The sequence below is a fragment of the Vulpes vulpes genome, chromosome 7 (genome assembly GCF_048418805.1).
Source record: "Vulpes vulpes isolate BD-2025 chromosome 7, VulVul3, whole genome shotgun sequence".
NCBI classification, from domain to species: Eukaryota; Metazoa; Chordata; class Mammalia; order Carnivora; family Canidae; genus Vulpes; species Vulpes vulpes.
In genome coordinates this window covers 81,359,054-81,371,266 of record NC_132786.1, presented here as the reverse complement: position 1 = coordinate 81,371,266, position 12,213 = coordinate 81,359,054, and the positions used below count along the sequence as shown (strand labels likewise).

At 39.4% G+C, this 12,213-nt stretch overlaps 1 protein-coding gene across 6 annotated transcripts in view; it reads left to right on the top strand.

Moving 5' to 3' along the window:
- The first annotated feature begins 635 nt into the window (after nt 1–635).
- Nucleotides 636–12,213, top strand: part of FAM237B (family with sequence similarity 237 member B) — a 29,922-nt gene continuing 18,344 nt past the window's right edge. For 4 of the 6 annotated variants that reach the window (XM_072764227.1, XM_072764228.1, XM_072764226.1 and 1 more), the window contains exons 1-4: nt 636–723; nt 5,672–5,904; nt 7,640–8,033; nt 12,104–12,189. In XM_072764227.1, coding sequence (XP_072620328.1) covers nt 7,643–8,033; nt 12,104–12,189 — 477 coding nt within the window. In that variant the 5' untranslated portion in view covers nt 636–723; nt 5,672–5,904; nt 7,640–7,642. The other 2 variants (XM_072764230.1, XM_072764231.1) reach the window with 2 other exon arrangements.

The window sequence follows — 12,213 nt, the reverse complement described above, 5'->3', positions numbered from 1 at the left end:
GGAGTCTATTCACTTTCACTACTAAATAACATCCCAGTATGAGAACATATCATATGAGTTAGTTTATCCATTCTCCTGTTAATGGTTATTTTTATTGTTTCCATGTTTTCTGCTCTTATGAACAGTGCTACTAAGAAAATTCCATTCTAGTGTATGTCTCTTGGTGCCCACATGTAAGACTTTCTTCAAGATATATTCCCAGATTGAAAACACTTATTCTAGCCTATGTACTTGTTCAAACTTAGAAGATAGTGCCAACTTGTGTTCTGAAATAATTGAACAAATTTATGCTTCTCTTAGCTGTATAAGAGTCTCTGTTACTTCATGTGATGGTTAACTATATGATTAAACTTGACTGGGACATTGGATACCCAGATATTTCGTTAAATGGAATTTCTGGGTGAGTATATTCTAGAGAGTTCTTAAGGAGATTAGCATTTGAATTGGTAAACAGCAAAGAAGGTTGCCTTCTTCAGAGCTGGTGGAGATCTATTGGGGGCCTAAATAGAACAAAAAAGCCTAGTGAGGGAGAATTTGCTCTCTCTTCCTGACAGATTGAGATGACACATGTTTTTTTTTTTTTTTTCTTTCCCTTGGATTCATACTAACCCCAATGATTCTCAGGCCTTTGGACTTGGACTGAAACTACACCACCAGATTTCCTGGGTCACCAGCTTGTAGGAGGCCGATCATAAGACTTACCAGCCTCCATAATCACATGAGGTAATTCCTTATAATAAATCTCTTTCGGGATCCCTGGGTGGCGCAGCGGTTTGGCGCCTGCCTTTGGCCCAGGGCGCGATCCTGGAGACCCGGGATCGAATCCCACGTCAGGCTCCCGGTGCATGGAGCCTGCTTCTCCCTCTGCCTGTGTCTCTGCCTCTCTCTCTCTCTCTCTGTGACTATAATAAAAAAAAAAAAAAGAAAGAAAGAAACCTTAAATCTCTTTCAATATATAAAGTTACATGTATAATATTTTTTTTTTAATTTTTATTTATTTATGATAGTCACAGAGAGAGAGAGAGAGAGGCAGAGACACAGGCAGAGGGAGAAGCAGGCTCCATGCACTGGGAGCCCGACGTGGGATTCGATCCCGGGTCTGCAGGATCGCGCCCTGGGCCAAAGGCAGGCGCCAAACCGCTGCGCCACCCAGGGATCCCTAAAGTTACATGTATATATGTATTTTTTTCCAATGTGTTTCTGGAAGACTCTGACTAATATACTTTATATGTTTACCAGTACTTGATTGATATTGTTAGACTTCTTTATTTTTACATCCTGGTTAGTATTAGTTTTTTGTTTATTAGATTTTGTTTATTTATTAGATTTTATTTATTAGATTTATTTATTTATTTATTAGATTTTGTTTATTAGATTTTGTTTATTTATTCATAGAGACACACACACACATACACACACACACACACACACACACAGAGGCAGAAACACAAGCAGAGACACAAGCAGAGAGAGAAGCAGAGAGAGAAGCAGGCTCCATACAGGATGCCTGACGTGGGACTTGATTCCGGGTCTCCAGGATTGCACCCCAGGCTGCAGGCGGCGCTAAACCGCTGCGCCACCAGGGCTGCCCTTTGCTCATTTGTCTTTTTTTTTTAAATTTTTATTTATTTATGATAGTCACACACAGAGAGAGAGAGAGAGGCAGAGGGAGAAGCAGGCTCCATGCACCGGGACGTGGGATTCAATCCCGGGTCTCTAGGATCGCGCCCTGGGCCAAAGGCAGGCGCTAAACCGCTGCGTCACCCAGGGATCCCTTGCTCATTTTTCTATTGTATTTGTACTTGACACTGATGTGTGTTTTTATAAATCCTGCTAAATTTGGTTTGCTAATATTTTGTTTAGGATTTTTTCTCTTTAAGATTTTAAAGTCTGGCAGCCCGGGTGGCTCAGCAGTTTAGCGCCGCCTTCAGCCCAGGGCGTGATCCTGGAGACCCGCGATCGAGTCCCATGTCGGGCTCCCTTCATGGAGCCTGCTTCTCCCTCTGCCTGTGTCTCTACCTTGCTCTCTCTCTGTGTGTCTCTTATGAATAAATAAATAAAATCTTAAAAAAAAAGATTTTAAAGTCATTTCTATACCCAATGTGGGGTTCAAACTTACAACCCAGGAGATCAAGAGTTCCATGTTCTACCAACTGAGGCAGCCAGGGGCCTCTGGGATGTTTTTTTAAATCTGTATTTATTGGTGAGATGGCTTGTGTCTTTAGTCTTGTTTACATTATCTTTTCACTTTGGTATAATAGAGTGAGTTTAGGGGCTTTATCTTTTTTTTAATTTTCAGGAAATAGTTGATCCTTGAAAGTTGACTGTAAAATCATATGGGCTTGATTTTTTTTCCAATAGGAAGATTCAAGGTCTTTAAATGTCATTGACTATTCAGGTTTTGCATTCTTATACGAATTTTATAAATATATTTTTCTACAATTTATTAATTTCATTTAAGTTTTCAAATTTATTGTATATCATAGTTCTTCATAGCTTCATATTTTTAATCCTTTCTATATCTATAAGTAAAATATATACCATTTCTCCTAATATTATTTGTACCTTCTTTCATTTTCTTTTTTTGATCATTCTTAACAGATGTCTATTTTATTATTCTTTCTAAAAAGAATCAACTTTTTCCCCCTAGCTCACTAATGTGTACTTTTATAAAATTTCTTATCCTTTGGGAGTATTTATTCTGTTATTTCTCTTCAAACTATTAAATTTGGTTGCTTGTATCATTAATTCATAGCCTGTTTTCCTCTTTGCCACAAATATTTAAAGATGCTTTCTTCTAATGATGATTTGAATGACTTCTCACAGGTTTTGGTATGGCATGTTTTTAATATCATACAGTTCTAAATATTTCATATTTGCCATTATAATTCATTTATTTTTAAAAAATATGTATTTATTTAGAGAGAGAGAGAAAGCTTCCTCTTTCTTGTAATCTCTTTCGCTGTGTGTGTGTGTCTCAAATAATACGTAGAATATTAAAATATATATATATACAGGCTCTCTCCAGGACAAGGAGCAACCAGATGGAGAGGCCCTTCAAGGGCCTGTTAACAGTTCTGATAACACTGATGCTCTGAGCTGGGCTGCCCAGGAGCTTGATACCTGGCTGGACATGCTTAGGGCAGTGATCCAAGGTTATAGCTGGTGGAAGGAGATCTTATCCACACCCTTCTAGATGGATGATCTGGAACATGCTTGGGGGCTCTGTGCTAGGTAGTTGACCTCTGGTGGTCCAGGAGCTCCCAGGCAATGGGCTCTCCACTAAGCCCCCCAGAGATTCTATTAGTCCAATAAAGACAGAGAGCAGAGTCAGCACCACACCTAAGAAGAGGTGCATGGGCAGCCTGGGTGGCTCAGTGGTTTAGTGCCACCTTCAGCCCAGGGCATGATCCTGGAGGCTCCAGATCGAGTCCGTGCATCAGGTTTCCTGCATGGAGCCTGCTTCTCCCTCTGCCTCTCTCTTTCTGTGTCTCTCATGAATAAATAAAATCTTAAAAAAAAAAAAAAGGTTCAACAATAAGCTTCATGGCTGAAAAGATGCCACTCCTTTTTAGAGCAGTAGAGTAGCCTTCTGCTTCTGGAAGTTCTCTGGATCCTCCAGGAGGAAGGGCCTGGAATGGCCTGTTCACTGTAACAGTGGGTCATGTTAGAATCAGGAGAAAAGTCAGCCAACCCCGGATGACTCAGAAGACAAAAATGCAGCTTGCTGCAAAGCACAGAGCAATACCACCTACACTGCTCACATATCAATTTGTTTTTGTTTATTCAGTTTTTATTTTCTACCTGTTCAAAAGTTGTGTTCTTTACTTCTGTCATTTAGAAATTACCCAAGAAATTTTACCATACATATTTAACAACTTTCCAAAGTGTAAATTCAATATCTGTATCTCACCTTTTACCATATGTATTTATCAATTAACAAATTTGAAATTTACTATCCATATCTCTTTTTATCCTCCTTCTGTTTTTTCCTCTTCCTCCTTTTCCTTATTTTTTGATTCTTCTCCATTCCCTCTCTTCCCTTCTTCCTTCTTTGGAGGTGTCACTTTCTTGATTACCCAACAATGATATGTTTGTCATCATTTGTCATATGATGTTAAATATGTCATACATATTTATAATGTAGCAATGGACCCTGGAGAGAAATCAGTCACATAGTAGGTATTTTCTGTCATTGACTTGATGGTAGATACCAAGAATTTCTGGATCATTTTAAGATGGAAAAAATTATGTCAGTTTTCTTCCATGGTGATTATGCTTACTGGCTGACATTCTTCTCAAACTCACATGAAAGTGTTCATTTTCTCAAAAATTTGCATTGTATAATATCAAATTGTATAATTTATATCGTATAATTGTATAATTCACATTGTGTAATATCAAATGCTTCAATTTTTGTTAAACTTTAATTAGAAAAAACAATGTATTATTTGAGGATGAACATCTTGTCTTATATATACTAGATTTTAGTTATTACTCTCCTATGAATTGCTGATTTACGTCCCTTGCTTACTTTATAGCAGTGGAATGCCCAAGATCGAGTCAAATTGGACAACAGCTTTGGTAGAGGGAGGGGTTCAAGCTTCAGAAGGGATTCTGGATGTTGGATTAGGTCACCTTCAATGTCTCTGCTAACTCTGCTAAGAATCTGTGATTAATAGTGGACTGAAATGCCCAGAAACCTAGAGCTGAAGAAAACCTGGTGTGAGATGGATTTGTGTGCATTCTACTTTAACAGAGCAAAGGGATCACTTCTCAGTTCTGTTTTGTAGAGGAGCTGGTCCTAGAGTTGGAAGGGACATGGAAAGGAATTGTCAGGGCAGAGCTAATGATGATTATGACATATGTGGAGGAGGGAAGAGTGGAGCTTTGAAGAGTGATAGGGCTAGGAGAAGTGGACTTTAGGGAGGACAGCTACTGGGAAATTGGGCTGTTGAGTTTGGCCAGTAGTCTCAACATTCCAGCTCAAAAGACCATGAGGAAAGGGTGATCTGCCTAAGGGTAAGTGGGGATAGGGCAACTAGCTTTGGGTTGATTTTCCCATACAGTTCCATGTGAAGATTGCTATTGGGATTTGGGCATAGAAGATAGACTTAAACATAAAGATAGTCCAAATGATGTGTCAAGGCTAAAATTGATGCATAATATACAGATAGATATTTAAGGGACTTGCCCTGAATCTTCATTCTACCAAATGCTAAAGAAACCTCTCAGAGTTAAACAGTGTGTATTTAGGTCGAAGGGAAGGTATGTTGCAGGTGTGTATGTGTTGGTATTAATAATTTAAATGGCACTTAGTTAGAGGTTAGAACTCATCAAGGAAGTTCATTTTCATAGGGTCCATAAGCCTTATGGAAGTTTTTCTCTGGATAGTAGAATAGGGCTGGGAGGATGGAGGGAGGAGATACCTTTCGTATATAGTAGACTGACTGCTTTGATGGATTTTCTGAGAAATAAAGTAAGTAAGGAAGAGAGTGAGGAAGACCTGAGCCGCTGTAATTTCGAGAAATTCAGAGAAGAGCAAGATAGCAGCGAGCCAGTGCAGGGCGTGGCGGGTCCAGTGGGTCTCGGGTCTGGGAAGGTGGGCAAGCAGAGGGCTGGGCCTCGGGAGAACGGCCACCCACTTTCTGCCCCCTCACTCTTTCTCTAGAAAAAGAGCGTGGTTCGGACTGCGGGGCTGACCGCGGCGCCACCCGCGAGGCCACCGCAGAGCCCGAAGCGCCGCCCTCGGCGAGCCGGAACCTCCAGCCCCGGAGCCTCCCTGCCCGGAGCCTCCCCGCCCCGGAGCGCCGCGCACTCCGCACACTTCAGCACAGGACGAGTTCCAAGCGCTCCGGACGCCCGTGGAGGATCGCCGCTCCCCACTTTCGCCTGCCTCCGGAGGTGGGTCCGGCTGGGCAGGGGGTGGGAGCTGGGAAGTCCGGGAGTCGTCGGGAGCCCTCGCCGAGACCTCTTGTCCCCCCCAGGTGGGAGCCGCCTGCGACCCCGAGCCAGCGCAGCGCACGCGGGACACCGCGCTGCACGCGCGCCTCGGCGCGGGAGAGGTACTGGATCCGCGCTCGGGCTCGCTCTTCCCAGCCCAGATGACCGCCCCCGGAGGGCGCGGCTCGGGACGGTGGCCCGAAACTCTTGTGGGAGACAATCTCAGGCCCCGCCCAATCCTTTTCTTTTAGGACTCATATCATAAATTGGTACTCGCAGCTCATTTTGGAGGGATCAGTTTTCGACGATGCGAAACGACCCGAATAACAAGTTTAAATTGGTTTCTTTTGATTTGTCTCTTCATCCTAACTTATTTTAGGGAAGGTGTCAGACAGCCGTAGATCAGTAAGGAGGTGCTAAGTCTTCTGGATCTGCGCCCTCTCCCCTCCACTCCTCTATCCAGGCTGTCAAGGTTGTGTCAGGGACATTTCCAGGGCCATCCTGGAATAGTAGGTCTGTGGCAATTCAAAGCCAATTTAGTCCTTGACTTCCACTTATGTAGCCAGTGTGCTGAGTGTTCAGTTAGTTGGCAGGGAAACTTGTACAAAGAAGCATTAGAGAATGCCAAGATTTTGCCGAATGCCATTGGCCCTGCACTATATCTTATTAGTTATATTACCTTTATTGTCTTCGTGCTCCTTCAGGTATGTATGTAATCTTCTCCAAACAGGTTGGAACAACCTGAGAAAAGCCAGGGACCTACTAGGCATCAGTGCATAACAAATATTTTTGCAATGAATAAATGTAAGAAGCATCAGTAACTTTGAAACTTAGTGCTTGAGCATTCAGCACCATTTGGGCTAATAGATTGGTAACATCTAAATTAAAAAAAAAATGAGTGAACACCCTTGTCTCATGGTTACACATAGAATGGGCTCCATTCTGATCCCCTTAGTTGGAATGCGTTGTGGTAGGAGTCTTGGATAGGGAGAGAGAGGAGACCTGAGAACTTGCAGAGCCATATCATAAGAACTTTTCTAGTTTGTAAAGGGAGAAGGTTGGAGCACATGCTTTTAAAGATTTCTTTCAGCTCTAAAAGTCTGTTATGAAATGAATCCATCACATTGTTATAAATATGTTTTGGATTTCAGTGGCCGCAGAAGACTTCATCAGAAGGTTGGTAAACAAGTTGTAACTATTTTTTCAAAGAAAAGTCTGAGAGTTGGCAAGTTAGAGGAAAACCAACCAATACATAGTAGGCAAATTTGGCTTGATCAAAACCAAATATATATGTATTTACAAATTTTTAGGCTTAAGCAGATCATTAAGTGATTGAATAATTTTCTTTTTTACTTAAAAATATATTCTTTTTAAAAGAAACAGATGAAAAAAAAAAAAAAAGAAACAGATGAACACTGGAAAGGAAAGGAAAGGAAAACTAAAATAAGATAAAAACAGAGAGGGAGGCAAACCATGAGACCCTTAAACAGAGAACAAACTGAAAGTTGCTGGAAGGTGAAGTAAATGGGTGATAGACATTAAGGAGGGCACTTGGTGGGATGAGCACTGGTGATAAATCACTGGTTTCTGCCCCTGAAACCATTGCAGCGCTGTATATTAACTAACTTGAATTTAAATTAAAATATAAAAACTTAAAAAATATATTCCTTGTTTTTTGTTGTTTTTTCCTGTATAGAATATGGGTTTTGCCACAAGAAGATGGTTCTACCTACCACTGGGCTGCATGATGCTGATCAGTCTGATTAATGCTGATTTTGAATTTCAAAAGGGGGTGCTTGCTAGCATCAGCCCCGGCATCACAAAAGATATTGATTTCCGGTGCTGGAATGCTTGCTCTTTGACACTGATAGATCTCAAGGAACTCAAGATACAGCACAGTGTGGATGCTTTCTGGAATTTCATGTTGTTCTTGCAAAAATCCCAGCGGCCTAGACATTATAATGTCTTCTTAAGCATAGCTCAGGATTTCTGGGACATGTATGTAGACTGCTTGCTTTCACGATCTCATGGAATGGGCAGAAGACAGGTGATGCCTCCCAAGTATAATTTTCCACAGAAGATAACAGAAGGTAATTTAAATGTGTACTTAAGAGAACAGCAGTTTAGTTTTCTTAAAAATTCAATATTTAATCCTTATTTGCCAACAAGTGAGCAAATTTGCCATATTTTTTTCTTATATAATTGATTTTCATTTTTATATTATTTAGCAACTGGAGGGGCTCTGATATAGAGATCTAAATGATTTTTTTTTTAAAGATTTTACTTATTCATGAGAGACACACAGAGAGAGACAGAGACAGAGACACAGGCAGAGGGAGAAGCAGGCTCCATGCAGGGAGCCTGCCGTGGTACTCCATCCTGGGTCTGTCTCTAGGACCAGGCCCTAGGCTGAAGGTGGCGCTAAACAGCTGAGCCACCCGGGCTGCCCAAGATCTAAATGATCTTGAGATGTTATTACATATACATTTGGTAGATCATTAAAATTGTTACCTTATTTTCCCCATGAATAGTTCATAAGAAAGCTATTTAACACTATAGTTATTCCTATTACATTTATTGAAGAAATTTTAAACATAGGACATATAGTTAGGCTTTAAAAATTTTTTTTTCAGTAGGGTTATTTAAAAGGAAGAAATATTAAGAGTCACATTAGAGTAAGTATTAACAATTTCTCCTCTCTAATATTATAGGACTGGATTTTACAAAACATGAATATTACGTATAAGAGAGAGAACATGGGAAAATACCTCAAGCAAGGTGACATCAACCTGAAAGTTTAATTCTATCAGTATTTCTGAGGTCAAATATTTCCTGTAGTATTTATCAAAATTGTTATTTCTAATTCTTCAATATTTATGAAAGCTGTATTTTTTTGACTTGTAAAAGCTTTATGGCTATTGAATTAGCATTTCCATCTTTTCAGGTAATTTGTCAATAATTTTTTATTTGGAAGGCATCTTTGTAAACCATCTTTAAAAAAGCATTTAAAATGCAAATGCAATATATTTTTAAATACAGTAGTCAATGGAGTAATGCTGTAACTAATTTTATAAGGTATCTTATACATAATGTTGACTTTAAAACTGTGCCAAAATTAATGCCAGTATTGTCCTAAAAAGTAATATTTAATCTTGATGTAGTGTACTGAGTGGCTTCTGAAATGTACATTTCATCACTGAGCCATCCTATGTATTAAAGTGTTTTTCTATACGTTAAGGACTAATTTTTTTTTATGTTGTCACCTTTATTGTCTTCATATTTTAAAAAGAATAACAAAGGTAATAAACTTTGTTTTACTAAAGTGCAGTCTGGTAGAATTTTTGTCTTTAGTTTTTTAAATTATTATTTCCTATTTACATCTCACATCTTATTCCAAAGAGGATATGAAGCTTTATTTATTTTTTTTAAATTTTTATTTATTTATGATAGTCACAGAGAGACAGAGAGAGAGGCAGAGACATAGGCAGAGGGAGAAACAGGCTCCATGCACCGGGAGCCTGATGTGGGATTCGATCCCGGGTCTCCAGGATCGCGCCCTGGGCCAAAGGCAGGCGCCAAACCACTGCGCCACCCAGGGATCCCAGATATGAAGCTTTAAAAATATATGCTAAGCAATAGGATAGCATGAAGTAGATGAGGAAACTAATATGATAGAAAATGAAGACTGGAAACTAATAATATACAGTTGTAGTTTAGATTAATACTTTCAAATGCATGTTGTAAAAACCTGTACCTTTGACAAAATAGTAGCTGTAAATTGGTCTAAATGTCCCACTTCTCAAGGTGAAGAAGGACTCATGAGCAGTTTCAAGATTCACATCGTTGATAAGAAAAACCAAACATGTTATGTTTGGTTATATGTTTGTTATGTTATATGTTTAGGAGAAGCCCAGCAATTGCTAGGACTAAGAAACAATAAAAATCCTGGGTTTTCGGGGATCCCTGGGTGGCTCAGCGGTTTGGCGCCTGCCTTTGGCCCCAGGGCTCCATCCTGGAGTCCGGGAATCGAGTTCCGCATCAGGCTCCCGGCGTGGAGCCGGCTTCTCCCGCTGCCTGTGTCTCTTCTTCTTCTTCTTCTCTCTCTCTCTCTGTGTGTCTATCATAAATAAATAAATAAATCTTAAAAAAAAAATCATGGGTTTTCATAATGGCAACCATGGAATACAGCACTGTGTTTTCAAGTATCCTGGCAATGTCAGATTCCCTTCAATGAAAGCTGATGCCCGCACGCCCAAACTCAATTAAATATAAATCATTTTAAAAGCCCCAAAATAACACTGAACAAGTGTGCCACTGATAGTTTTACTTGATTCAAGAATAAACTTTTTTTTTTTTTTTAAGATTTTATTTATTTATTCATGAGAAACACACAGAGAGAGGCAGAGACACAGGCAGAGGGAGAAGCAGGCCCCATGCATAGAGCCCAATGCGGGACTTGATCCCAGGACCCCAGGATCATGCCCTGAGCCAAAGGCAGATGCTCAACCGCTGAGCCACCCTGGCGTCCCAAGAATAAACTTTTAAGGGTGGAGGAGGTGTGACATCCTTTGAGTTATGGACCACTTTGAAATTCTGATGAAGTTATAGACACTTTAGTAGGAGTTACATGTACACAGTGTCAATCATTTGTGTATGATTTTGGGGTTTGGGGTTGTGAACCCCAGGTTAAGAATATGTTTGTAGTTTTATTTTTTTTTGAATTTTTAAAGAATTTCCAATACTGAAGAATGAATGGATTGCACAGCTTTCAAGTATTATTTTACAAGTATTTCATATACTTGAGTTTACATAATAATTGGTTGCAGATAAATATGAATTTGTAAGTCTAATGAATTCCCACATTGAAAATATTTTATCTTGACAATTAAGGACAGATCCCTAACCTCATCAAATCAATTGGCTGAGAATAGGACCTGTGTTCTCTTATTCAAATGACTAGAAAGATACACAAGAAGTTGCCTAATTCATTTCCTACAGATGGAGGCAAAGGATTGATTTTCCTTAGAGAATCTCTCTCTTTTACAACCTGTGGGCAAATGATCAAAGCTCAAAAGCTCAATGGCATAAGGCAAAACCAGATAATTTTTGCCTAATTTTTTTTTTTTTTTTTGCCTAAAAACAAAACCAGTTGTCATCACCATAGTGGTTACAATTTCTATTACAGCAATGATGAACTTTTTAGTGCTAATAAACTTGTTAGCCTTCCAAAATGGGTTAATTGCGAAATGGATTTCTAATCCTCTTAGTTGAATTTACAGGCTACATTGGATTATTAAAAATAGTAAAAATAAGGACATTGGCCAAAACAAGCATTCTGGTTTTAGAACAGTTGATCTTAAGCCTTTTTGCTGGTACTTAGATATCATATTCTGTTTAAAATCCCCTCCCTGGGATCCCTGGGTGGCTCAGCGGTTTAGCTCCTGCCTTTGGCCCAGGGCATGATCCTGGAGTCCCAGGATCGAGTCCCACGTCGGGCCCCCTGCATGGAGCTGGCTTCTCCCTCTGCCTTGTGTCTCTGCCTCTGTGTGTGTGTGTGTGTGTGTGTATCTCTCATGAATAAATAAATAAAATCTTAAAAAATAAATAAAATCCCTTCCGCACCTCACAATTTTTGGCACAAATCATGCCATTTGCATATGGAAAATTTATTCTTTTTTCATTATTCATTCATTCAGCAAAAACTCACTGGGCTTGAAAGTACACTGCTAAATAATCCTTGACTCACAGAGCTGCCATTGCAGCGGGACAAAGGTACAGTAGGAAATAATAATTCAAAAGTAGTTTTATGATATCAAAATATAAGTTAAAAAACGGTGGTCATGATGTGGTTGAGTGGGGAACAATATATATTTTTCTTTTGCCCTATTCAAAATCATCTGACTAGCTGAGGCAAAAGATCATTTTTTAACTTTAAAATAAACTTTTTATTTTAGAATAGTTTTAAGTTTGCAGAAAAGTTGCAAGGATAGTGCAGAGCAATCTTGTATATTCTTCACCTATTTTTTCCTATTGTTAACATCTTACATTAGTATGGTATGTTTGTCATAACTAATGATCTAATAATGATAAATTATTAACCAAATTTCATATTTTATTTGGATTTCACTAGTTTTTCCCTGATGTCCTTTTTCTGTTCCAGAATCTCATCCAGGACACTTTACATTGAGTTATCTTGTCTCCTTAGGCTCTAAGAAGATGACCTTGACAATTTTGAGTACTGGTCAGGTATGTTGCAGAATATCCAATTTG